Genomic DNA, 24,643 nt, shown 5'->3' with positions numbered 1-24,643 from the left:
GCTTGGCTCATACTCCCTGTTCTTTGTTCCGGCTGTCTCCAGCTCCTACCCGCCTGGGGCTGTATCCCTGGGTCTGGCGGGGCCCCGAACAGAAGGGGTGCCTGTCCGCGGGCAGCGATGGGCGCGGTAGGAGACAGATGCCCACAGGTCACATTGGGAAACTGAGGCCTGGGTGGAAGCACGCTAGGCTGGGTGTGCGTGTCTGGCTTGGGCTTATGCTTTGTGTATTATTGAGGGAGGTTCTTGACCCACTCTCTCCTGGCCTCAGGCTTAACTCAGAGAGCTGAGATTTTTTTTTTTTTTTTTTCCTTTGTGTGTGGTGGGAAGAGAGCGGGGGAAGAGGGAAGCAGCTGCAGGACCCGTGGAGGATCCTGTTGCAGAAGGCTCCAGGGCTCTCTGCAAAACTTCGCCCAGGTTTGCGGTCCTCTAGCAGAAAGGCTTCAGTTTGGGCGGTGACTCTGAGAGAGAGCTGAGATTTTTTTCCCCCCTTTGTGTGTGGTGGGAAGCTAGCGGGGGAAGAGGGTAGCTGCAGGACCGGTGGAGGATCCGGTTGCAGTAGGCTCCAGGCTCCCTGCAAAAATTCGGCTCCGGTTTGCGGTCCTCTAGCAGACAGGCTTCAGTTTGGGCGGCGACCACGTTGTCCAATGAGAATGGGGAATTTCTTCCAGGGACCAATCCCGGAGGCCGCTCCTGGATGTTGCTAGGCGCCCAGAAAAAGCGGGCTGTGACCGTCACCGGAAGGTGGGGCTAAAGAGCGACAGGGCCAGGGAGGGGCGGGGCTAGAGGAAAAGCCCGTTGCTAGGGAAACTCAGAGCCACTCTCCGGAGAGGCCGCACTGCTGCGCAGGCGCCGGGTTGACGCGTGCGCCGGCGCGCCGCGGTTTGAAAGGCCCGAGCCTCGCGCGCGTGCGCACTTGAGCGCGCGCAGGGCGCACCCCCTTCTCGCCCCCCCGAGCCCGGGCCCTCCTCCCTCCTTCGGCTCCCGCGAAGCCCACGACGCTGACATGCCGGAGATCCGCCTCCGCCATGTGGTGTCCTGCAGCAGCCAGGACTCGGTGAGGGACCGGGGTGCGGGGGGCTGGGAGACGGAAAGGCTTTCCTGGGGGGCTGGCTCCGTGAGAACTTCTGGGGTGTAAAAGGGACCTTCATGGGAGTCTGAGGGTCGGGGGTGGGGTGGGGTGGGGCGGGGTTCCAGGAGCTCGTAAGGGGATTCCGAGAGAGAGTTGGACTGGGGGAACTTCCGGGAGCCTGTGGGAGTCCCGGAGAGAAAGGAGGGAGGGGAGCGCCTCCGTGGAGAGCTCGTGGGTGAACTTCCAGGGCGAAGTGCTGAGGGGACCCCAGGCAGAGCGTGGGGAGAAGGAACGGGGTCACGCAAAGCTGGGGGGTCGCAGAGGGCTTGGGATGGGAGGACTCGGAGGAATAATCTGAAAGTTGGGGACCTCTCTTTCATCTCGGTAGGTACCCTAACTTTCCCTTTCCCGTTTGTTCCCATCTCCAGACCCACTGCGCAGAAAACCTCCTCAAGGCCGACACGTACCGGAAGTGGCGGGCAGCCAAGGCCGGCGAGAAGACCATCTCCGTGGTGCTCCAGGTGACCCTGCCCTCCTCTCTCTCCTCAGGGGAGCCTGGGACCCGCGGCCGGACCCTGCGCCCCAGGCCGCGGGCAGCGGGCGGAGGGCTTCCCCCTGGGCCTCAGCTTCCTTTCCTGGACATTGGCAGCATTCCTCTCTGTCTGGCTCTGTCTCTGTCTCTCCCCTTCCCTCCTCCTCTCCCTCTCTCCCTCCCTTTTCTCCATTCTCCTTCTCCGTCCCTTCCACTCTCTCTGAAAATCGACGGCAAACATATTCTATGGTGAAGATGAACAACAACCTGGCAGGAATGGCGGTTTAGACTGGCCCCTCACTTCTCCCCTCCCTGTGCCTCAGTGTCCCCGGACTTGTTTTCTCACCTGTCCTTTGGGAACGATGAGATCCAGGCCCAGGGTTATTGTGATAACTCGGTGACATAACGTCTGCAGAAGTGCCCTGTCAACACGTAGGTGTTTGTGTAAAGGGAGGGATTCCTGTTTTTATAACTGAGTGATGGTTCTGCCGGGCTCTGTTATGATCCCCGGGGAAATGTCCCGTGACCCCAGGAGGATCACCCCGTTCTGTCCCTCAGTGGCAGTGGACGCAGAGAGACTGAAAGCAGAGAAGACAGGACGTGGGGGTGAGGGAGTCCCAGGGTGCTCCGGCCTGGGAAACTGAGGGAGACAGGGCTGCTGTCCCTGAAGTGGGGACCCGGAGAGGGGCGGCCTGAGAAGGTGATGTGTCCACTTGGCATGTCCAGATTTGATATGACTTTGGGATTTCCACGGGGGGTCATCCGGCTGGCAGTTAGGGGTCGGACCTGGAGCTGGAGACAGGTGTGGAAGCTGTTAGTACAGGGACGGGACCTATAGATTCAAGAGTGGGTGGATTCAGTTGTTCATTCATTCATTGGCTAATTAGTTATAAAGCACCTTCTGTAGGCCAAACTGTTTTAGATATTGGGGCCGTATAGAAGTGGACAGATCAGACATAGGTATGTCAGTCCTGTGTACTTTCATGTTGGGGGGAAAGTCAAAAGTAAAACATAAGCCGAAACCGGTTTGGCTCAGTGGATAGAGCATCGGCCTGCTGACTGAAAGGTCCCAGGTTCGATTCCGGTCAAGGGCATGTACCTTGGTTGCGGGCACATCCCCAGTAGGGGGTGTGCAAGAGGCAGCTGATCAATGATTCTCTCATCGATGTTTCTAACTCTCTATCCCTCTCTCTTCCTCTCTGTAAAAAATCAATAAAAAACATATATATTTTTAAAAAAAAGTAAAACATAAGTCAGCTGACGGGTGCTGTGGAAGGAAACCAAACAGGTAAGAGGAATGGGGAATGCCTCAGCTGGGGTAGGAGGCAGTGGCAAGAGGTACTTATTTATTAAAAATATTTCTATTTCTATTTTTATTGATTTCAGAGGGGAAGGGAGAAGGAGAGAGAGAGATAAACATCAATGGTGAGAGAGACTTATTGATTGGCTGCCTCCTGCACACCCACTGGGGATTGAATCTGATACCTGGGCATTTGCCCTGGGAATCGAACTGTAACCTCCTGGTTCATACCTCGACCACTGAATCATGCCGGTCGGGCTTAAATATATTTTTATTAAGTTCAGAGAGAGGAAGGGAGAGGGAGAGATCAAAACATCAATGATGAAAGAGAATCATTGATAAGCTGCCTCCTGTACGCCCCCCACTGGGGATGGAGCCCACAACTGGCTACCTAGGCACGTGCCCTGACTGGGAATGGAACTGTGACACCCAATTTATGGGTCAACATCTACCACTGAGCAACACTGGCCAGGCAAGAGGTTTTTGTTTAAATAGGGACTTAGGCAAGGCCTCCCTGAGGTGACATTTAAGCGGAGTGAGCTATGCTGTGAGCTGTGCAGCTTTCTGGGCTCCTAGGCGGGCTGATGCTGGCCTCAGGAGCAGCTGGGAGACCTGTGGGGTGGAGTAGAGTTAGCCAGGGGGAGAGAAGTTGGAGATGAGCTACTGGGGGGGGCTTATGACACTTAAGGCCTGAAAGCCATTGTAAGGACTTAGGCTTTTACTCTGGTTGAGAGGGGGAGCCACTGAAAGGTTCTGAGCAGAGAAGAAATAGAATCTGACAGGTTCTCACAGATTCCTGATTTCTGTGTTGAGAATAAACTACAGGGGCCAAGTGTCTGAGCAGGCGGCATTGCAGTGGTTAACTTATGTCAGAGATCCTTTGGGAAATCGGATTGCTTTTAGCAGCTGCCAATATGCAGGGGGGTTCCATATTCAGTGGAATGCTAATTTCGGTTCTTTTCAAGCAAGTGATGAGGGCAACCTTCTGGACATCAAGACACATAGACTGATTAAGCTGTGTTTTTTCCCTTCCCAACAATATTGTGCTCCATCTGGATATTACCACACAGGGTTCAGCCCTGTGCTCTTGAGAGCACACACACCTTTTTTGCTTGCTGCGGCCATAGAGGCTCTGTTGCCAACCCATCACTTGCTCTCAGGAGGGGAGTTTCCCTGTTTGCTAACTTCTGGCCAGAGGGGATGGCTGGGACACAGCCCAGGTGTAACTCCAGTGCCCCACTGGAGGTGGGTTGTTTAGGAGAAATGAGGAGCAACAAGGTGGCACACGTTTGTCCCTTACCCAAGGACATTTTTAGAGAGAGAAGTGTGGGAGAGAAACATTGATCAATTGCCTCCTAGATGCACTCTGGGGATCGAACCTGCAATCTAGGTATGTTCCCTGACCAGGAATCGAACCCACAACCTTTTGGTGTACTGGATGACACGCCAACCAACTGAGCCACACCAGTTTTAAATTGGTTTTCACCTTCTTTTGATGTGTAGCGTGTACAGCAAAGCACACAGTTCTGGGAATCCTTAAAGACCGCAACTGTCTTCTGCTCCACACTCAGATGAAGTAACAGGACATGTCACCCCCCAGACCTTCTTGTCACTGCCCCCTGGAAGGGTAACCATGATCTTGATTTTTTTTTTTTTTTTAATTGATTTTGTACAGAGAAGAAGGGAGAGAGATAGAGAGTTAGAAACATCGATGAGAGAGAGTCATCGATCAGCTGCCTCTTGCACACCCCCTACTGGGCATATGCCCGCAACCAAGGTACATGCCCTTGACCGGAATCGAACCCGGGACCCTTCAGTCCCCAAGCCGACACTCTATCCATTGAGCCAAACCGATCTTGGCCATGATCTTGATTTTTAACAGCATTGATTTGTTTTGCCTGGTTTTGAATTTTACGTAAATGGAATCAGACAGTATATACTTTTGGGTCTAGCTGCTCTCCATAATATGCTTTGTTTTTTAAATATGTTTTTATTGATTTTTTTGTTTATTGTTTAAGAGAGAGAGAGAGAGAGAGAGAGAGAGAGCGCCCTGCCATTGTGGCTCGGGTGGAGTGTGCACCAGTAGGTCACGGTTGGATTTTCTATCAGGGCACATGCCCAGGTTGGGGACTCGATCTCCAGTGGGAGGTGTGCAGAAGGCAGCTCATCAATGACTCTCATTGATGTTTCTCTCCCTCTCCCTTCCTCTCTCTCTAAAATTAATAAAAGCATATTAAAACATTAAAATTACATAGTATCTTTTCAGGTAATTATATCTTGGAGATCCATTGCCATTGCATAAATTTGTACCTTTTAAAATTCATTCTTTTAAATTATACATAACATTGCCTTTCGTGGATGTGAAACAGTTTTTACAAGATGTCTCTTAGGGACTTTGCAAACCTCCACGCGCCATCTGTTTCACTGTCATGAATTATGACTTCTGGGAAAGGTGCACACAGACCTGGCCGCAGATGACAGTCATCTTGTGCTTAAGGCCTGCTAACAGCTGACACTGCACACTCTTTCTGAGGTGAAACTCACATAACGTAAATCTCACCATTGAAAGTCTACAGCTCAGAGGTTTTTAGTACAGTGACAGTGTTCTGCAGTCACCACTCACTGGGGATGTTTTCATCACCCCCAAAAAGAAGCCCTATAACCATTAAGCAGTCACTCCCTGTTCTCCTTTCCCCAGATTGCCCTGACAACCACTGATCTTCCTTTTGTCTCTGTGGATTTACCTATTCTGGACATTTCATTTAAAGAGGCTGACAAAATGTGTGGCCTTTTGTGCCTGGCTTCTCTCACTTAGCCGTTTTCGAGGTTCCTCCGTGTTGTAGCATGTATCAGTGCCGAGTAATAATCCATCGTTTGGATAGACCATACAGTGTGTATCCGTTCATAGACATATGAACATTGGGTGTGTTTTTTATAACAGTGGACATTTGATTTGGGTTGTTTCCATGTTATACACATTTTTATCAAAAGTTTTTTATTTATCAAAAAGAAAGGACAGAGGAGGAAGTCAGAGAAACAGTCAGGCTAGAAGAAGCAGCGAGCATCCATGCTCTGAGCGGCCGGTGGGGGCCATGTGGCAAGGAATGCAGGTGCCTCTGACAACTGAGAGTCATGCCCTGACTGTCAGCTGGGAGTGGGAACCTCAGTCCTTCAACCACAAGGACATGAACTCTGCCAATAGCCAAGTCCTTGTGAAAGAGGACCCTGAACCTCAGATGAGAACCACAGATTTAGCCTGCACTAGATTTCAGCCCCATAAAACCCTGAGCTGAGAATCCGGTCATCCTGTGTTTTCTGATGTACAGAAACAGATAATAAATGTATGTTGTTTTAAACTAAGTATCTATACTAATAAAAGGGTAATATGCTAATTAGATTGGGAGACCTTCCTGACATCCTTCCGGACAAAGCCATGGTGCTGGGGCTGAGGCAGAGGCAGTTATGGGCGATTAGGCCAGGAGGGGAGGGCAGTTGGGGGTGATCAGGCTGGCAGGCAGAGTGGTTTGGGGCGATCAGGCAGGCAGGCAGGCAGGTGAGTGGTTAGGAGCCAGCAGTCCCAGATTGCGAGAGGGATGTCCGTCTGCTGGCAGTCAGACATCCCTCAGGGGGTCCCAGATTGGAGAGGGTGCAGGCTGGGCTGAGACTCTCCCCTCCCCCATGCACGAATTTCATGCACTGGGCCACTAGGGTGGTAATAAAAAAAAGAAAGAAAATATAAGGGAATCTATGTGTGTGTAAAGTAGTAGTAGTTGTAAGACTCATTCATTTAAAATAATTTAAAATACAAAATATACACATCCTATTAAATGTGGGGCCTATTGCTTTGTATTGTGGGAGAGGTAAAGGTATTGCATTTTTACCTGAAGGGGAGTTGAGAAGGAGTGTTAGTTTATAGTCAGAAAGTTGGGCCCACATTTTTTTGGCAATCATAGTTCTGTGTGACATGTGAGCTGTTTATTTGAACTAAACCTCAGTTTCCCCATCTGTAGAACTGGGATAGTAACAGACCCTTGTGTGGATTCAGTGATGCCTGGCCCAGGGAGAGCTCTGTCCACTGTGGTAGGCAGAATAATGGCCCTGAAAAGATGCCCCCTCCTAACCCTCAGAACCTGTGAATAGGCCAGTTTACATGGCAAAAGGGACCTTGAAGATATGATGAAGTTAAGGATCTTGAGAGGGTGAGATTAACCTGGATTATTGGGGGGAGGGGTTCCTATAAGGGAAAGAGGGAGGCAGCAGAAGCAGAGTCACGGAGATGGGGTGATGGAAGCGGAGGCTGGAGTGGTGCCATTGTGGCTGTGGAGCTGGGGGAGGGCTACAAGCCAAGGAGGCAGATGGCCTGTAGGAGAAGGCAAGGACGTGCTTCTTCCCCAGAGTCTGCTGAAGAAGCAGCCCTGCGGACACCTTGATTTCAGCTCAGGGAGACCAGCTTTCAGACTTCGCACCTCCAGGTCTGTGAGCTGTGTTGTTTTTAGCTAGGACGTTCGTGGTACTTTGTTACAGCAGCAGCAGGAAACGAATGTACTGCGCGCCTGGCCCTCAGTGAGAATCTAAGGGCCACGTTAGCCATGGCGATTCTTTTGTGACCGACGAGAGCACTGAGGCCAGCGACTCACCAAAGCCACTTGGTCAGGGAGAGGAGAGTCGGAATTACAGCTCAGGGCATTTGTTTCTTCAGCAAATGGTCACTGGGAGCCTCATGTCCGTCTGTCCATTCACCCGTGAGGAATGTCCTGAAGGCCTCTGGTGGTAATACGGCCAGCTGACATTTATGGAGTGCTTGCCCTGCGGCAGGCACTATTCAGGGGGCTTCGTGTGAATTCCTCCCTTGAATCTTCACAGCTATATGAGGTAGAGGTTGTTACTGTCCCCATATAATAGGTTAGGAAACTAAGGCCCATGGGGTGACATGAAACCATTTGTTCCAGGATCACACAGCGGTAAGGAAGCAGAGCTGGGATGGATCAGACGTCGTTCTGAGCATTGGGGACACAGTAGGGAATGACTCGTATTGCCCCTCTCCTTATGGAGCTTAAAAGACAGACGCTAGACAAATATAAATAAAGATGTAACTGTAATATCAAGTGGTGATAATGAAGAAAAATAAAGCAGGGACGGGGGATAGAGAAGCAGCTGGTAGGAGGGGGGAGGCCACTTTGGTTGGTCTGAAGCAGCATCTGAGCAGACCTGAAGGATGGAAGGAGCCGGCCGCAGGAAGGTCTGGGGGAGGGTAGACTAGGCGGGGGATGGCAGGTGGGAAGGCCCTGCGGGGAAAGGAGCCCGCCTGTTCTCAGGACAGGAGGAAGGCAGCATGGCCGGAGGAGAGCCACCACATGTGGCAGGAGGCCGGGAAGCCAGACTGGGACTTGTGTGCCTGGGCAGCTCCACACCCGTGCGGGGCTCTGAGCTGAGGGCAGCGGTGGGGGCGGGCAGAGTCGTCAGGGGGCCAGCACGGCTCAGCCTTGGGAAGGCCCCTCCCTCATCACTTCCTCTCTCTTCAGCATGCTCACCTGGTGGGGAAGGAGCCCTAACCAGCACCAGCTCTCCTCTCACCAGCTGTGTGACCTTAGGGAGTTACATAACCACTTCCTTCCTCCATTTGCTCATGTATAAAGTGAAGATAATAATAGCCCTGCCTTGCAAAGCGGTTGTGCGGAGAGAAGATGCATGCATTATGTGCCTGGCACTCGTGGGCCCTTAGATCTTCACAGCAGCTGCTGTTATGGTTGTTAGTATCTGTGTCATCTGGGCTCTCTTCAGAAGGAGGGTTATTATGGGGACCCTCCCTTTTACATGTGAGTGCGCTGCCTCTCAAAGAGATTGTACATCACCCAGGATTGCACACTTAGAAATGACAGGGCTGGATTTGAATCCAGGCTTGACTCATCCCAAGTCCAGGCTCCTTCCTTCCACGTCGGGGCACTCCTGTATGAACTCCTGACTGGGGGGTGACAGGGCAGACTGGAGCAGCAGATGATCCGAGCAGTGGGGTAGGTGATCTGAGCAGTGGTGAACTAGGTACCTTTGAGGGTTGGAATAACTTGTCATTCTATGTGTGTGTTTTTTAAAAAATTATTACTGATTTCACAGCAAGAAAGTGAAGGTTAGAAACATCAACGATGAGAGAGAACCACTGATCGGCTGCCTCTTGCACACACACACACACACACACACACACCGCCACTGGGGATTGAGTCCACAATCCGGGCATGTGCCCTGACTAGTGAACTGTTCATGGGTCAATGCTCAACCACTGAGCCACACCAGCGGGTTAACTTGTCATTCTAGAATCCAAATACAGGAGTCCCAAACTAGAAAGCAGGAGACTTGCCTCAGCAGTTCCCAACTGCCTTCCACCCCCACCTGGCCTTCTGCACCCTTAACTGTCAGAAGGGGATGGCAGGTCCTACAGGTAGCTCTTTTCTTCTTTTGACAAATAATTATTGAGCATCCTATATAATATAATATAATAAAAGGCTAATATGCAAATTGACCCAATGGCAGAACGACTGGTCACTATGCCACCCTCTGAACACCAGGGGCAGATGCTTAATGCAGGAGCTGCCCCCTGGTGGTCAGGGCGCTCCCACAAGGGGAGCACCGCTCATCCAGATGCCGGGCTCACGCTGGCTAGTGCAGCGGCGGTGGCAGGAGCCTCCTGCCTCTGGCAGCGCTAAGGATGTCTGACCGATGGCTTCAGTCAGACATCCTCCAAGGGCTCCCAGACTGCGAGAGGGCCTTGTGGCCATAGTATTTACATGTAAAGATATGGTTATCATCCCCATTTTACAGATGAGGAAACGGAAGCTTCACATGGTCAGAGGCCATATAGCTAGTGTTTGGCAGAGCTGGGTTTTGAACCCAGGAAGCAATGGTGAGAAAACCAGAGCAGGACCGTACCGCCAGGGAACTTCTCCAGAATCCTGTGTGATTGGGGGTGGAAACTGACAAGTGCTGCCAAAGAGAGCAGATTATAAGCTGATCTGGCAGAGTCTGGAGGAGCCAGGGAAGAGGGTGTGGGGGTTTGTTCACTCAGTGAATATTTTTGAGCTCTGAATGCTGCATGCTGGGGACAAGGTGGCACCACTCAGTATTGGCCACCTACTTGTCCCAGAGTTGACATTGCAAGGAGATATGGTGGCTCATATGCGGGTCTCCCCACTCCCAAGGTCCCACAGTGAGCCCTGGGCAGAGCGGGCACTAACAGCGGGCTTCCCCTCTCTTGCAGTTAGAGAAGGAGGAGCAGATACACAGTGTGGACATCGGGAACGATGGCTCGGCCTTTGTGGAGGTGCTGGTGGGCAGCTCGGCTGGAGGGACTGGGGAGCAAGACTATGAGGTAAGCAGGGACTTGCGATGGGCCCTAGACTGATCCCTGCCCCAGATTCCCATCACTGCTTCCCCTCGTGCCAGACGAGGGTGGACATGCGTCACACCTACCAGGGCCCTCTGGAGGAGCCCGGTGTGCGGAGGAGACAGGTGATAAACAGTACACAGCAGGGAAGGGACCGGGTTGCCTTGTGGTGGCATAAACGACCAGAGGCACATGTTTGTTCCAAGATTCAGTCACCGCTGGAGATCGGAACTGCTTTCCGCAGCCCCAGGGCTCACAGATGTCCCTGCCAACTGAGATTTCCAATTGTGTGGGTTGCCTCTGTTAGTCACTTCATTTGTGACAGATGTTTCCAAGAAGAAATGCCTTTTGCTCTATTACGAATATTTTTAAAAGTTGGCACAAGCTTTGTTTTTCTGGTTGAATTAATTAGAGCTGGATCGATGAGATCATAGTTAGCAGGCTAGTTAATCAACGAAATGTTTTTGGGTAAAAATAGACCTACCGTGACAAAGAGAGTTCATAATTTTAAGTGAACAAACCAGTCTTCTACGAGATATTTTCTTCTTCTTGCAGAGAGACATTTCTTGTTTCTGTTTTTAAAGAATAGTCTATTGATTTTTAGAGAAAGAAAGGAAGGGAAAGGAAGGGAGAGAGAAAGAGAAGCATCTATTTGAGAATGTACCCTTAACCGGAATTGAACCTGGGACCCTTCAGTCCACGGGCCAATGCTCTCACCTCTGAGCCAAACCAGCCAGGACAACATGTTCTTTTTTTCACTCTTCAAATTCCACAAAGGCTTCCACATCTCCAAAAGATGTGTAAGCATTTCAGGCTAACTCACATGTGTCAAACACAAGGCCCGCGGGCCAAATCCAGCCCGCCAGGCCTTGCAATGTGGCCCGCACCGCGCTGTCATCACTGCACTCCGCTGTCAGTTTATGACATTGTCAGTTTATGACTGTTCAGTAAACCATTCGGCCCGCGATTTAGGCTGATTTTAGATTTTGGCCCCTTTTCTGATTGAGTTCGACACCCCTAGGCTAACTCATCCAGAGAGTAAAGCTTAATCCTGGAACCTTAAAGATAGTGTTGGGTAATAAAACAGCCGGATAACTAGTGTAGTTTTCTTTTTACAAGGAACGGGAAGAGGAAATCTACCTCTCGGTAGGGGTAGCTGCCACCAACCACAGTTTGAGTTGCCCCTAATTTTAGCCACTAGATGATAAATTCAGCTCCTCTATCAGCTCCAAATCAGGCCTTTTTAAACAATTCTAGTCAAGGCCAGAGAGAAAGCTTCTCTTCTATATAATTTTCTTTGTCTTTGCTGTTCCCTTTTCATGATCAGAGTTGAGCACAAAAAGACATCTAGTCGTAGCCTATGTTTTTCTTAGCAGAAGGCTTTTGTTTTCTAATTCCACAGCTTGTCAGTTAGAAAGAGAATAAGTAACAAAATATACTAAACTAAGACTGGCTCCCTGCACTAGCCCGTTAATTGTTTCCTCAGGTGGACAGGCTGGCATCAGGCTGGCCCAGGGCTGGTCTGGAAGATTAACAGCGGGTGCGAGGTTGGCACATCTTGTCCTTTTGGATTCGCCCTCACGATTGCGATATGATGGCTGCTGCTCCGTCCGTCACCTTGTAGCATCCAGAGCAGGAGTTGGGGAAAGTGGATGGCAGGAGTTCAGTGGCTCTCTTCCATCCTGTTTCTACAATGAGGAAGGAAAACGCTTTCTCGGAAGCCCCCACACAAGCTCCCTCTAATATCACACTGGCCAGAAGGGGGCCTCGTGTACATCTTTGGACCAGCCTTCGGCAGAGGGAATTTGAATGCTTTGACCGATCCTGAGTCATCCCTTAGTGTTGGGTGTGAACTCTTTCTTTTTCAAAATTGCCTGGTCAGTTTTGGTTATTATGTGTTCCTTTATCATCCTGTCTATTTCTTTCTTTCTTTCTTTTTAATATTATATTTTATTGATTTTTTACAGAGAGGAAGGGAGAGGGATAGAGAGCTAGAAACTTCGATGAGAGAGAATTATCGACCAGCTGCCTCTTGCACACCCCCTACCGGGGATGTGCCCGCAACCAATGTACATGCCCTTGACCGGAATCGAACCTGGGACCTTTCAGTCCGCAGGCCGACGCTCTACTGCTGAGCCAAACTGGTTTCGGCCATTTATTTCTTTAAACTATTAAAAATACTTTTATATTGTATGTTTGATATTTTCAGTATGTGCAGCCTTTGTAGGTCTGATCTGCACTTTGTGGTTTCTGCTGATCCGAGTCATGGCAGCTTGTTGCCTCACGCCTCATGGGTGTGTGTGTGTGTGTGTGTGTGTGTGTGTGAACTTGGGTTCTTTGGGACCATATCTATCGGAAATCTTGGAGGACTGGGTTTGACGTACGCTCCTCCAAAGAGTATGTGCCCAGGTGTCAGGGGACACTGTGTACGTGGGACCACTGAAAATGTTCGGCTTGTGTTTTTCCACGCAGATAGCTAGTATGAGTTTCTGCTCCGAATCCTTGAGAGTACAGGAGTTGTCCACAGATACATTTTCATCTTTTCTCTGCTGTCCTCCAGAGCTCAGGCTCCCCCTCCTTCTCCCTAGGCACATTTCCCCTGAGCTCATGGAGGAGCCCAGCTCTATGTGATTTGGTGGTGGTCTCTGAAATACTGATTTCCCTGCTTGGAGTGCAGGCTTGGCCTTCTATTCCCTGCTGCCACCACCCCAAAGGGCCCTTTAATCAAGCTCTGTGTGCCACCCAGGGTCAGCACTAGGACAAAAACCATGACAGGGCCACCCACCGTATCAGCCAGGGTCCTACCAGGAGACGGAAACCACACCAGTGTACCTGCCCTTGACCAGAATCGAACCTGGGACGCTCTATCCACTGAGCCAAACTGGTTTCGGCCACACCAGTTATTTTAACAGGGAATTAGTAACTGATGAGGCAAGAAGACTAAGGTGCGATGAAGAAGCAAGTGCAGGGAGCAGCTGCCTTTTGCTCCCCCTAGGTTTGGGGGAACAAGAGGAAAAGGTGGGAATGATTGGAACATAGATGTTGGAGGTTGGGTTCCATAGAGCTGAAACTGCGACCTGAGAGGGGCTGGCTGAGGCGGGTTGTGCAGTGTTAGGAAGCTGCGAACTGGACGCTCTGCTGCCCTGGGAAGGAGCACTCGGAGAAGCAGAGACGGGCCTGGGGTGATGCTCACAGGATCTGCCAGGAGCAGAGCCTCCACCCTCCTAGTCTTGCAGCCTTTCTCTAGCTCCCCCCTGCTGGCAGAGCCCGATAAGGAGCAGCTGGAGGCTCCACTGGGTGGGTTTGAGCTGCGAGAATCACTTAGTAACTGGCCCAGCTCTCTCATTTCTGGCCTCTGATAACTCTGCCGCCTTTCCATTGACCCAGCCTTGAATTTCCAAAAGGTGTTTGAATACTGTGCCAGTCACCGTGATGCTTCTCTGCTGGGAGGGCTCGTTCCTTAGGTCGCGTAGCCCCACCAGATGGCCAAGTATGGAAGGCTCTGTGCACGAATTTCAGAAGGATCATTCAGATCTGAACATAGGAGGCTCCTCTGGGGCCTGTGTCAGGGAAGGACTGACCGGAGGCCCAGAAACAAGAGAAGAGTCTAGAGACCTTGTCGCAGGTCAGGGCATGAGCTGGATGTGGCGACTCCCTAGCTTTCTCTCCGGCACCCTGCCCTCTTCCCAGCCTCTAGGATGCATCATTTAAAGGAGCCAGCCTCATTTATTGTGCCCTCTCCCAGGTCCTTCTGGTCACCTCGTCTTTCATGTCCCCTTCTGAGAGCCGAAGTGGCTCCAACCCCAACCGTGTTCGCATCTTTGGGCCTGACAAGTTGGTCCGGGGAGCAGCGGAGAAGCGCTGGGACCGAGTCAAAATCGTGTGCAGCCAGCCCTATAGCAAGGTACCCAGGGTGGGGGCTGGGAGGCAGGGCCCTTGGTCGGGGGTGAGGAGAGAGCTGAGGGGCTGGTATTGGGTCACAGAGGGCGGGGAGGACTGGACAGCTGGCATCCCACGGGGCCATGAGGAGGCTTTCCCTGAAATGGGTTCGAGTTCCCCCTCGTTGAGGCTTTGTTTCCTGGACGATGTCCTGGACCTCAGAGGGGAACTGGAGGAGGGGGACAGCTGACTTGGAGAGTGGGCCTTGGAGTTCACACCAAGGGAACGAAGTCAGACACTGGGTTTAAGATGGCTGCACCACTTCTTACTGCGTGACTTTGGGCAGGTGACGTAACCTTTCTGGTCTCAGTTTCCTGATCCTTATGGGTTGCTGTGAGTTAGGATGCTAAGCTGTGACAACAAGACCCAAGTGGTAATGACACCACACAGTAGAGGTATCCTTACCCGGGGAGCTGTCCTGGGGGTGTTTGACGGGTCACCCAGGGACCCGGGTTCCTCCCATCTTACGGCTCTGCTTCCAACTGGCAGAGGGGGCAGATCCTGGAGCGTTTCTGTGTTCCCGGAGAGGCAGGGGCACCCCCTCCCATGCCATTTGCCCATTGCGTACGAGGCTAGTGGCACCAATGCGGTAAAAGGGCTCAGAGCTGTGCCGACCCACAGTTAGGGCTCCATAGCAGTTGGCTGTTATTATTGTCCTCGGTATCATACAGACATCAGATGAGGCAAGAGCCAGAGAGAGGGATCCCTAGGTTAAAGGGCTTTAGTCCTTGGCCAGGTTCCCAGACTCCAGCCCCTTCTTTCCCAGGACTCCCCCTATGGCCTGAGTTTTGTGCGGCTTCACAGCCCTCCAGACAAAGACGAGGTAGAGGCTTCACCCCAGGTAAGTTTTACCCACTACCCCAGAGCCTTCGCCCTCCCTCTTCTCCCCCACTGCCAGCAGTCCCCACCCACGGCACTGACCTTGTGGGATCTTAGAAGGTGACCAAGCTTGGCCAATTCCGTGTGAAGGAGGAGGACGAGGGTGCCAGCTCGCTGAGACCGGGGGCCCTCTTCTTCAGCCGGATCAATAAGACGCCCCCTGGTGAGTGAGGAAACCTGAGGCCTGAGTGAGTACAGGGCTGGGACCTAAACTCCTGGGTCTGAGGAGGCTGGGGCCTGGCTGCCTGGGTCTGAGGGGGCAGGAGGCTGGGGGTCTGGCCGCCTGGGTCTGAGGGGGGAGGAGGCTGGGGGCCTGGCCGCCTGGGTCTGAGGAGGGAGGAGAACACCCCTCTGTCGCATGGATAGGAGCTGAAGGGCCCAAGGGCCAGTCTGATCCTAGTTCCACCTTCTCCCTCTGTAGCCACAACCAGTGACCCATCAGGACCCAGCTATGCAGCTGCCACACTGCAGGCCTCAAGTGCCACCTCCTCACCCTCTCCGGCCTCCAGGCCAGCAGGCAGCACCTCCAAGGTGAGAGCATCAGACCCTGACAGGTGGAGAAGGAGGAGAGAAGCTAGAGGCCTCATTTCATCTCACCCGCTTAGCCTCAGGAGTCCCCCAAAGGGAAGAGGAAGCTGGATTTGAATCAAGAAGAAAGGAAGACCCCCGGCAAACCGTCAGCCCAGCCCTCACCCCCTGCCCGCAAGAGGCCCAGATGTGAGCAGAGTGGATTCCTGTGTTCCTGTGTTGCGGGGGTGGAGACGACTGGGGCTGGGACTCTGGAGCTGAGGGAGGAAGGGCGAGGGGCTCAGTCCCAGCAGTGCTAACTGAGCCTGCTCTTTGGCTTCCGCAGTGCTTGCACCCACCTCTACCCCTGCCACTGCCTCAGTCCCTGCCCCAGCACGGGGGGCAGTGCCAGGGAAGCCCCGAGGAGAAGGCAAGGAGCACAAGGGACCCCGAGCTGGCCCGCAGGAGATGGGGAAGATCCTCAAGGGCGTGGTGGTGGTGCTGAGCGGCTTCCAGAACCCCTTCCGCTCGGAGCTCCGGGACAAGGCCTTGGAGCTCGGGGCCAAGTATCGGCCAGACTGGACTCCAGACAGCACCCACCTCATGTAGGCCTGTGACCTGCTCCTCCCACCTTCCTGCTACCACTGCTTCGCCTCTGTCTCCACCTTGCTTTCTCTCTCTCTCTGCCTGTCTGCCTGTGTCTTTGTCTCTTCAGTTCTCTGTATGGATCCTCTGCCTCGTTTCCTCTGATTTGTACATCTTTCCTTCTGTCTCCCTGTTTCTCCCATATCTGTTTCTTTTTCTCTCTCACTCATCTTTTCTCCCTCTCTCTGTCCCCCTTGTCTCCCTCTTCTCTCTTATCCCTCAGATCGCACCTGACTGACACCCTCCATTCTGCTCCCCACAGCTGTGCCTTTGCCAACACCCCTAAGTACGGCCAGGTCCTAGGCCTCGGAGGTCGCATTGTGCGCAAAGAGTGGGTGCTGGACTGTCACCGCATGCGGCAGCGGCTGCCCTCCCGGAGGTGAGGCCCCCTGCACTCCTGTGGTATACACATGTATGTACATACTCACACACCTACCCTGCTCCTCATCCCTGCGCTGGGCAAAGCTAGGGATCTGGAGAGAACTCAGAACACAGGTGGGCCCAGACCGGGTGAGCTCACTTCTGACTTCTCCCTCCTCCAGCACTGCTAGGAGTCATGGAGGAGGGAGAGGACTTGCCTGGGGGCTCACGCGGGCTCTGTGAAGTCTGCTCAGCAGAGAAGGAAAGGACACTGCAGGCTAGAGAAGCAGCATGTCAAGGACCTAGGGGTGCAGAACAGAGTGTTGGCGCTTGTTTAGATTAATTTAGTTAATTTTTAAGTTTATTTATCTTTATTGTTGAGGGTAGATTCATTTAAAGCAAGCCCCTGAGGCCCCTGCTTGGTGCCAGGCTGGGCCATGCGATGTGGACACCACCCATTAGGGCCTGCCTTTGACAAGGCTCTCACTTTGATGAGGGGCCAGACTTGTTACAAAACAGTAGGGGTCCTGGCCGGTTTGGCTCAGTGGTCAGAGTGGCCTGTGGAATGAAAGGTCCCAGATTCGATTCCAGTCAAGGGCACATACCTTCATTGCAGGCTTGGTCCCAGAACTGGTTGGGATGCTTGTGGGAGGCAACCAGTTGATGTGTCTTTCTCACATCATGTTTCTCTCTGTGTCTCTCCCCTTCCCTAAAAAAAAAAAAAAAAAAAAAAAAATCAATGGAAAAAATATCCTCAGGTGAGGATTAACAAAAAAAACCTCAAACAAATAAAAAACAGTATGGATGCCTGGTGGTATGACTCTGTGGTTGAGCATTGACCTACGAACCAGACAGTGGTCACCAACCGGTGGTCCTCGGACCATTGGTGGTCTGTGAGATCTGAAAGGTTGGCAACCGCTGAACCAGAAGATCACGGTTCAATTCCTGGTCAGGTCCCATGCCTGAGTTGCAGGCTCCTTCCCTAGTTGGGGGTATGCAGGAGGCAGCCCATCAATGATTCTCTTTCATCATTGATGTTTCTGTCTCTCCCCCTTTCTCTCTGTAAACCTTCTTCTCTAAAGTTAATAAAATATATTTTAAAAAATAAGATTTTATAATTTAATAATAATAAATAAATAAATAGGAAAAGGGAAATTAGCAAAATAAATAAATAATAAAAATAAGATTTTAAAAAACGTATAGAGAAAGACCCAAGGAGAAACCGCGTGTGTAGGGTCTTCAGGGATGAGAAGAGGTTTGCCAGGCTGAGCAGAGAGCCCGCTGAGTGGAGGAGCCAAAGTTGGGGTCAGCCTGGCGTCTGCCCGAGGAGGTGCAGGTGGGCTCCGCTTGCTGCGGGAGGCAGGAAGGCAGGAAGTGGCAGGAAAATGAGGCCGGGGCAGCAGGAGCCATGGAAGGCTTTGGAGCTGGGGGAGGACAGGGTCAGATCTGAGGCCCGTGGATCGGAAGGAGACTTGTGTTATACACCTCATGGGAAAGAAGACCTGAGTGTGTTCAGAATTGGGGCTGTGCCTGCTGTACTTGAGAGACTCTTTATTGGGGAGAAGCTGGAGGTGGAAGCTGAGAAGTGGTGGGATCAGCTCAGAAAGGACTTCTAGCAGGGGCCGGGGCAGGGCTCTGTCCAGCTCCACAGACCCCACATCTACAGCTCGGGAATCCAAACACGTCTGGAAGCCAAAAATGTTTTTCTGGATTTGGCGCAAACACACTGGCTACGTGATCCTCCTGAGCTGATGCGAGGCTGTTTGTGACCTTTATTCCATTAACTATGTCATCATATTGTTTACAGAACTATTCATGGGTTTGATTTATAGGGCATTTCCCCCTTCCCCACAGATTGGTATGAAACAATCTGTATACCTCTGAAATCTGAAAATTTCAACATTCTGAAACCCATCTGGCTCCAAGGGTCTCTGAGCAGCAGGGAGCCGTGGAAGGTTTGGGAGGAGGAGGGGCAGGCTCTGTTGTGAGGGTTGGCGTGTCCAGGCTGGGCTGCAGGTGGGGACCCCGGAGGAGGCCCAGCCTCGGGGATAGGAATGGGGTGGGTTGGAATCTATTTAGGGCCAGAGGAACTGGATTGGGATCATTGTCTGCACAAGAAAAGGCAATAAACAGTGCTAAGTTTGCAACTGGGTTTTTTTGTTTGTTTGTTTTGGTTGTTGTTTGTTTTATATTTTTATTGACTTAGGAGAGGAAGGGAGAGGGAGAAAAAGATAGAAACATCGATAATGAGAGAGAATCATTGATCGATTGCCTCCTCCACGCCTTCTACTGACATGTGCCCTGACCAGGAATTAAACCATGATGTTCTGGTTCATAAGTTGACACTCAACCACTGAGCCTACACCAGCCAGGCTGCAAATGGGATTTATTATTATTATTATTATTATTATTATTATTATTATTATTATTATTGCAACTGGCTTTTGACCAAAAAAATTAAATTCAGAAAGCACTTTATATTTTCAAAAGTTGATGATGGAAGATTCCCAGGTGATGGCTCTCCCCACAATAATCACAAATTGAGTTTTAAAAATATTTTATTTCCAAGCTTATAAAGCCTACCATTGATTCTTTTTTAAATACATTTTATTGATTTTTTACAGAGAGGAAGGAAGAGGGATATAGAGTTGGAAACATCGATGAGAGAGAATCATCAATCAGCTGCCTCTTGCACAACCCCCACTGGGGATGTGCCCGCAACCAAGGTACATGCCCCGACCAGAATCGAACCTGGGACCCTTCAGTTCGCAGGCCATCTCTCTATCCACTGAGCCAAACCAGTTTCGACAGCCTACCATTGATTCTTTAATCAACCATGACACTAAATTCTCTGAGTTTCCCATGAGCCAGGGCTGTCCAGTGGGTCTGACTTACCTGAACATATTTCACCAGCTTTGGAAAAATCATATTATATGCAGAGGGTCTTCATGTGCATACCATGAAAGGAAAGCCAACACGTTCAATTGCTTCTGCTACACAATTTGCCCTGGGATTGAGGCAGAGAAGTTAACCTCCCTGTGCCTTAGTTTCCCCATCTGTAAAATGGGGCTAAGATACCTCCTACCTCCGGATTCCGTGACTCCACATTTGCCAGGTGTTTGGAATAATGCCTGGCACATAGGAAATCCCGTATAAGTGTCAGCTGTTGTTATTATTAGAACTAGGAGAATTCTTTTCCTGGAGTGTCAGCAGCTGAAGGACCATGAAGATAGTGCCAAGGTCTTCAAAAATGTATTTGCTTTTGGGAATTTTCCCTTAAAACTGACTTTGATCCTCAAAGGGGAACATTATTTCTGAAATGGGGCATTCTTCCACAAGAGGAGGGAGGGCAGCCAGGGGGAGCTCTGGCCTCCTGTGTGGGTGGCCAGGGTGGTGGGGTCGGTGGGGCCTTCCAGAACGGGAAAGAGAGGCAGCTGGGAGAGTGGCCATGGTGGGACCCTGAGCACCCTCCCTGCAGGCCCCAGAGGACAGGGCTTCCTGTTCGTCTGAGGCCTGACTCCTCCCCCAGGTACCTCATGGCAGGGCCGGACTCCAGCAGCGAGGACGAGGGCGGCCCTCAGGGCGGCGGCAGCGGGGACGAAGCCCCACAGCTTCCCCAAAAGGTGGGCTGTCCCCTGGCCAGGTGTGGGAGATGTCCTGGGAGGAGGCTATGGGCCTGTTGTGGTCCCCAAAGTCTGCTCCCGCCTCGTGCGGCACACCTCCCCACATGCCTCTCACCCGCCCCGCCCTGCCCGCTCGCTCACCCACTCCCTCCTCCGTGCCCCCAGGCCAAAACCAAGGCCCCCCCGCCAGCGGGACCCAGCTCACCCCTGACTCCCGCCACTCCAGAAGACACCAAACCAGCCTCTCCAGGGTCCCAGGAAGATACCCACATGGAGGGGGAGTGGTCAGGTCAGAGCCTTGGGGAGGAGGGGATGGAAGCCTGGGCTCCGGGGTCTGAGGGAGGAGGAGGCTGAGGGCCCCCCGATAGCTGGATCGGGGATCTATTGAGGTTGGGGTTTGGGGTGCCTGTGAGAGACTGCAGAGGGGTGCCAGGCTTCCCGGAAGACGGGTCACCTTGCATTGACTAAGCTTCCGCTCGCAGAAGGACAGGACAATGGAGCGGAAGATTCCGAGGACACCGAGGATGAGCTGAGAAGGTGGCGTTGGGGCTGGGGGTCAGGGTGGGCCAGGCCGTGGGCAGAGGGATCTGGTCTGCACACTCTTCCCCCACCCTCTTGGCTCCCCCAGGGTGGCGGAGCAGAAGGAACAGAGGCAGCCCGCTGGCCAGGGCGAGAACGGCGAGGACCCGTATGCGGGATCCACAGATGAGAACACAGACAATGAGAGTCCCCCACAGTCTCCTGACCTGCCAATCCCTGAGCTCCCAGGTAGGAAGTCCCCCTCCCTCCCTCCTGAAGTGGATCTGTCCCTCTCAGTTCTCACCTGTGACTTGTTCCAGCTAGCCTAGGATTGCAGCCACCCACCCTGGGACTTGTCTCCTGGTCTGCTCCCCACCGCCGCCTGCCTTTGCCACCCCTTCGTTCTCTTAGGCCTGTTCCCTCCCCTCCCCTTTCTGTCCCCGGTCAGCCTCCATCACAGCCCAGCACCAGGCAGGTGTGGCCACCCCTTTGGCTCCACTCCGGTGTGAACAGCCCCTCCCTCACCAGAGCTTAACCCCCAGGCTTCAGGCTTACCTGGAGGCTCTTAAACCCTGAAGATGCCCAGCCTCCCCCCGTCCCCCACCCCCCTCAATTCAGTGTTTGTGGGTGGGGGGTGGGGCAGTGGAAAAGGAATGAGACCAGCCAGATGAAGAAGTGGCCGGTTGGCCAGTTTCTGACCCGGCCAAGCTTAGTAAGCGGCAGCAGCCCCTTTGTGACCGAGAGAACGAGGGGCCCTGTGAGGCTCTGGTAGGGAAGGAGCTGTGTGTCCCTCTCCCTGGCCCCTCGGTGCCAGGGAATTGGGGATCATGTGAGGAGCACATTACAGTCAGTGGGATTGTGTCTTTCGCCATTAAAGAAAGCAACAACGAAAAACCAGGCTCTGCTGGGCCGGCCGAACCGCTGTCCTCATTGCCCGGCCGCCGCCCTGCCCGCTGCTTGGCCTCCGTGGCTCCTGGCTGGTGCCTTGCACTCCAGGGCCTCACCTTGGCTCTGCTCCCACCTCCCCAGACTTCTTCCAGGGCAAGCACTTCTTCCTGTACGGGGAGTTCCCCGGGGACGAGCGGAGGAGGCTCAGCCGCTATGTCACAGCCTTCAATGGGTCAGTCGCTGGGGTGGGCCTGGGGTGGGGGCGCTGAGTTTTGAGGAGGGGTGGTCGGTTGTGGGAGGTGGGGAAGGGGCGAACCCTGCAGGATGGGCACAGACCACAGGGTTCAGTGGCAGAGCCACATGCGGCTCTTGGGCCCCTTGAGTGTGGCTCTTCCACAAAATACCATGGCCTGGGCGAGTCTATTTTGAAGAAGTGGCGTTAGAAGTTTAAGAAATATGGCTCTCAAAAGAAATTTCAATCGTTGTCCTGTCGGTATTTGGCTCTGTTGACTAATGAGTTTGCCGACAACTGCCCTAAGCTTCCTCCTCTAAGGTGAGGCTCCCGGCCGCCCTTCTGCGAGGATTAGAGGCAGTGGGGGTGGCGGTATCGTGGCTGTGCTCAGACTGGCACGTGGGACAGTGGAGGATCCACAGGCAGCCTCTAGGGCACATCGGCGGGACAGGAGGGTCAGCCTTTGGGAATGGTTGGGGGGTGGGGTGTCAGCAGAGGGGACCCCGAATCTCGGCCTCTTTCCTTCTCCCGCTAGGGAGCTCGAGGACTACATGAGCGACCGGGTCCAGTTTGTGATCACGGCACAGGAGTGGGACCCTAGCTTTGAGGAGGTGAGTTCAGAGGGGCGGGGAAGGGAGACCCAAACCGCCCCCGAGTCTCCTCTGTCCCCTCCTCCCTCACGTGTGCCCTGCCCCCCGCAGGCCCTGATGGACAACCCCTCCCTGGTGTTCGTCCGCCCCAGGTGGATCTACAGCTGTAACGAGAAGCAGAAGTTACTTCCTCACCAGCTCTATGGGGTGGTGCCCCAGGCCTGAAGGATGTGTGCGCACGCACACACACACACACACACACACACACACACACGCGCGTTTAATAAAGCTGACTTGGCTTGGAGCCACTGCCTCTCTCACTCAGGAGTTTCCCAGAAATTCTAGGAGGCTGCCAGCTGCGTCTTCTGTTTGGTTTTTGGTTTTTGCTTCCCCTCTGAGAGGCAGGTCTCGGAGCTGCCGGAGACTCCTGACCCGGGTCCTGGAGACGGAGGGGCTCTCTGGGGGCGCTGCGAGGGAAGGAGCTGCTGGTCACTTCTCTCTGGCCCCTCCGCCTGCGGGAGCAGGCGCCAGGAACTGGGAATGACACTCAGCTGGTTCCGACTCGGGGGTCAGGGTGTGCCTGGGTCTTGGTTGTCCCTCTGTGGGTCCTGGGCTGGAGGGCTGGATGCTCTGAAGTCTCAGCTCCCCTGCCAGGGGTCTCTCCCTTTCCGCGGGGTTTCCAGGAGTCGCTCTGTAACTCAGCATGGCTTCACATCACCTCATGTGGGAGGTAGGATGGGGGGCGGGGCATTTTAATCAATCCACACAAGTCCTGAACCCCCTTCAGGGCTCGTACGCTTAAGGTCGGAGCTGAGCTGGTGTTAGAGAATCGGGACTGAAGATGGGGTGTCATTCTGGGCAGGGGCCATGCATGGACAAAGGCCCGAAAGTGGGAGCTGCTAGCCTGGTGTCTGGGTGGAGTTAAAAGAGCATTGCTGCCCTTGGTGAAGAGGCTGTGGGGACAGATCTGGCTAGAAAGGTGGGCACAGGCCTTGCAGCCGCAGTGTCCAATGTGGTAGCCAGTGGACACAGGTGGCTATTTAAATTACAACGAAATGAGCCCTCGCCTGTAGTTCAGTGGTTAGAGCATCGACGCTTGGACAGAAGTGTCTTGGGTTCAATTCCCAGTTAGGGCATGTACCTCGATTGCAGATTCATCCCTGCCCCATTCCAGGTGCGTGCAGTAGGCAACGGATCGATGTGTCTCTCTGTCCCCTCTTCCTACTCTCTCTAAAAATCAATGGGAAAAAAATATCCTTGGATGAGGATTAAAAAAATGACAGTGAAATTAAAGGAAAAATTCACTTCCTCACACTGGCCCCGTTTCAGTGCCCCGTTTCAGTTCCCATCCCTGAGGCAGCACAAGCACGGCTGTCAGCACCAGGTGAGAATCTTGGGCTTTTCCTGGTCAGGAAGGGGTTTGAGCAGCACAAAGGGCTGGGTCATCTGGGTTTGAGATCTGCCCTTTGGGTAATCTTTCCTTGGACATTCCAAGCTCGTCCCCATCAACTAACCAAGGGCCACCCATCTTCATCCTTTCTCTTTGTTGACCTTTGCTTTTTTTATCTGTGAGGTAAGGTGGTATTAGATTCTGTATCCACTCATTCATTTTTCGTTCATTCATACATGTACTGGCCACTCACTATATTACTTCCTCTTGTTGCTGTAACAAATTACTGCAAACGTAGTGTCTTAGAACAACAAACGTTCCTATTCTAGGTCTGAGGTCTGAGGTGGTCTCACTGGGCTAACACATCCCGGTGTAGGCTCCCTGGGCTCCAGGGGAGACTTTCCTGGCTTTCCAGCTGGTCGCAGCTGTTCACACTCCACTCCCCTTCCACAGGAAAAGGCCAGGCGAGTTTCTCATGCACATCGCCGCTGTGACACCCCATCTTTGTCTTTTTCTTCCACATTTAGACTCGGGTGACTATGTGGAGCCACATGGATAATCTGGGATAATCTCCTTTTTAAGGTCAGCCAATTAGTAACCGAAATTCCTTCTGCCGCCTTAAATCTCCTTCATTCCATGTCCATCGGTTCCAGGGATTAGGCTGTGGACATCTTTGGGAGGCCTTGTTCTGCCTACCATACCCACTGTGAGTGGGACACGGCAGCAGTGTGGAAACAGACACAAGCCCTCACCCTGGGCTGACATTCTGCGGGGGGAGAGACAGGGTGTGCTGCC

The 24,643-nt window shown here is 52.7% G+C and overlaps 1 protein-coding gene across 4 annotated transcripts; it reads left to right on the top strand.

The window, feature by feature from the left end:
* Positions 1 to 873: 873 nt before the first annotated feature.
* Positions 874 to 23,663, top strand: XRCC1 (X-ray repair cross complementing 1). 4 transcript variants are annotated; one of them, XM_084860749.1, is made up of 17 exons: positions 874 to 1,054; positions 1,498 to 1,590; positions 10,151 to 10,261; positions 14,022 to 14,180; positions 14,982 to 15,056; positions 15,152 to 15,257; positions 15,516 to 15,625; positions 15,706 to 15,811; positions 15,948 to 16,206; positions 16,509 to 16,625; positions 20,136 to 20,229; positions 20,395 to 20,518; positions 20,715 to 20,766; positions 20,858 to 20,997; positions 21,778 to 21,868; positions 22,404 to 22,479; positions 22,570 to 23,663. In XM_084860749.1, exons 1-17 carry the CDS (start codon positions 1,004 to 1,006, stop codon positions 22,681 to 22,683), a joined length of 1,878 nt encoding a protein of 625 aa, XP_084716875.1. In that variant the 5' UTR covers positions 874 to 1,003; the 3' UTR covers positions 22,684 to 23,663. The 4 variants fall into 4 exon arrangements, with proteins under 4 accessions (XP_084716875.1, XP_084716874.1, XP_084716873.1 ...); XM_084860748.1 differs by having other exon boundaries at positions 20,712 to 20,766; positions 22,570 to 22,821; XM_084860747.1 differs by having other exon boundaries at positions 875 to 1,054; positions 15,700 to 15,811; positions 22,570 to 22,812.
* The last annotated feature ends 980 nt before the right edge of the window (positions 23,664 to 24,643 follow it).

Source organism: Pipistrellus hanaki, assembly GCF_964339955.1.
Source record: "Pipistrellus hanaki genome assembly, chromosome: 15".
Lineage (NCBI taxonomy): Eukaryota > Metazoa > Chordata > Mammalia > Chiroptera > Vespertilionidae > Pipistrellus > Pipistrellus hanaki.
Note: the sequence above shows the minus strand (reverse complement) of the source record. Positions and strands in the feature narration are given on the sequence as shown.

Bases quoted from the DNA above. Each gene is read 5' to 3' on its own strand.
- XRCC1 (XM_084860746.1), top strand. From the start codon at position 1,004: ATGCCGGAGATCCGCCTCCGCCATGTGGTGTCCTGCAGCAGCCAGGAC. The intron at 1,055-1,497 runs GTGAGGGACCGG...TCCCATCTCCAG, and splicing joins CCTGCAGCAGCCAGGACTCG to ACCCACTGCGCAGAAAACCT. The intron at 22,480-22,569 runs GTGAGTTCAGAG...TGCCCCCCGCAG, and splicing joins GGGACCCTAGCTTTGAGGAG to GCCCTGATGGACAACCCCTC.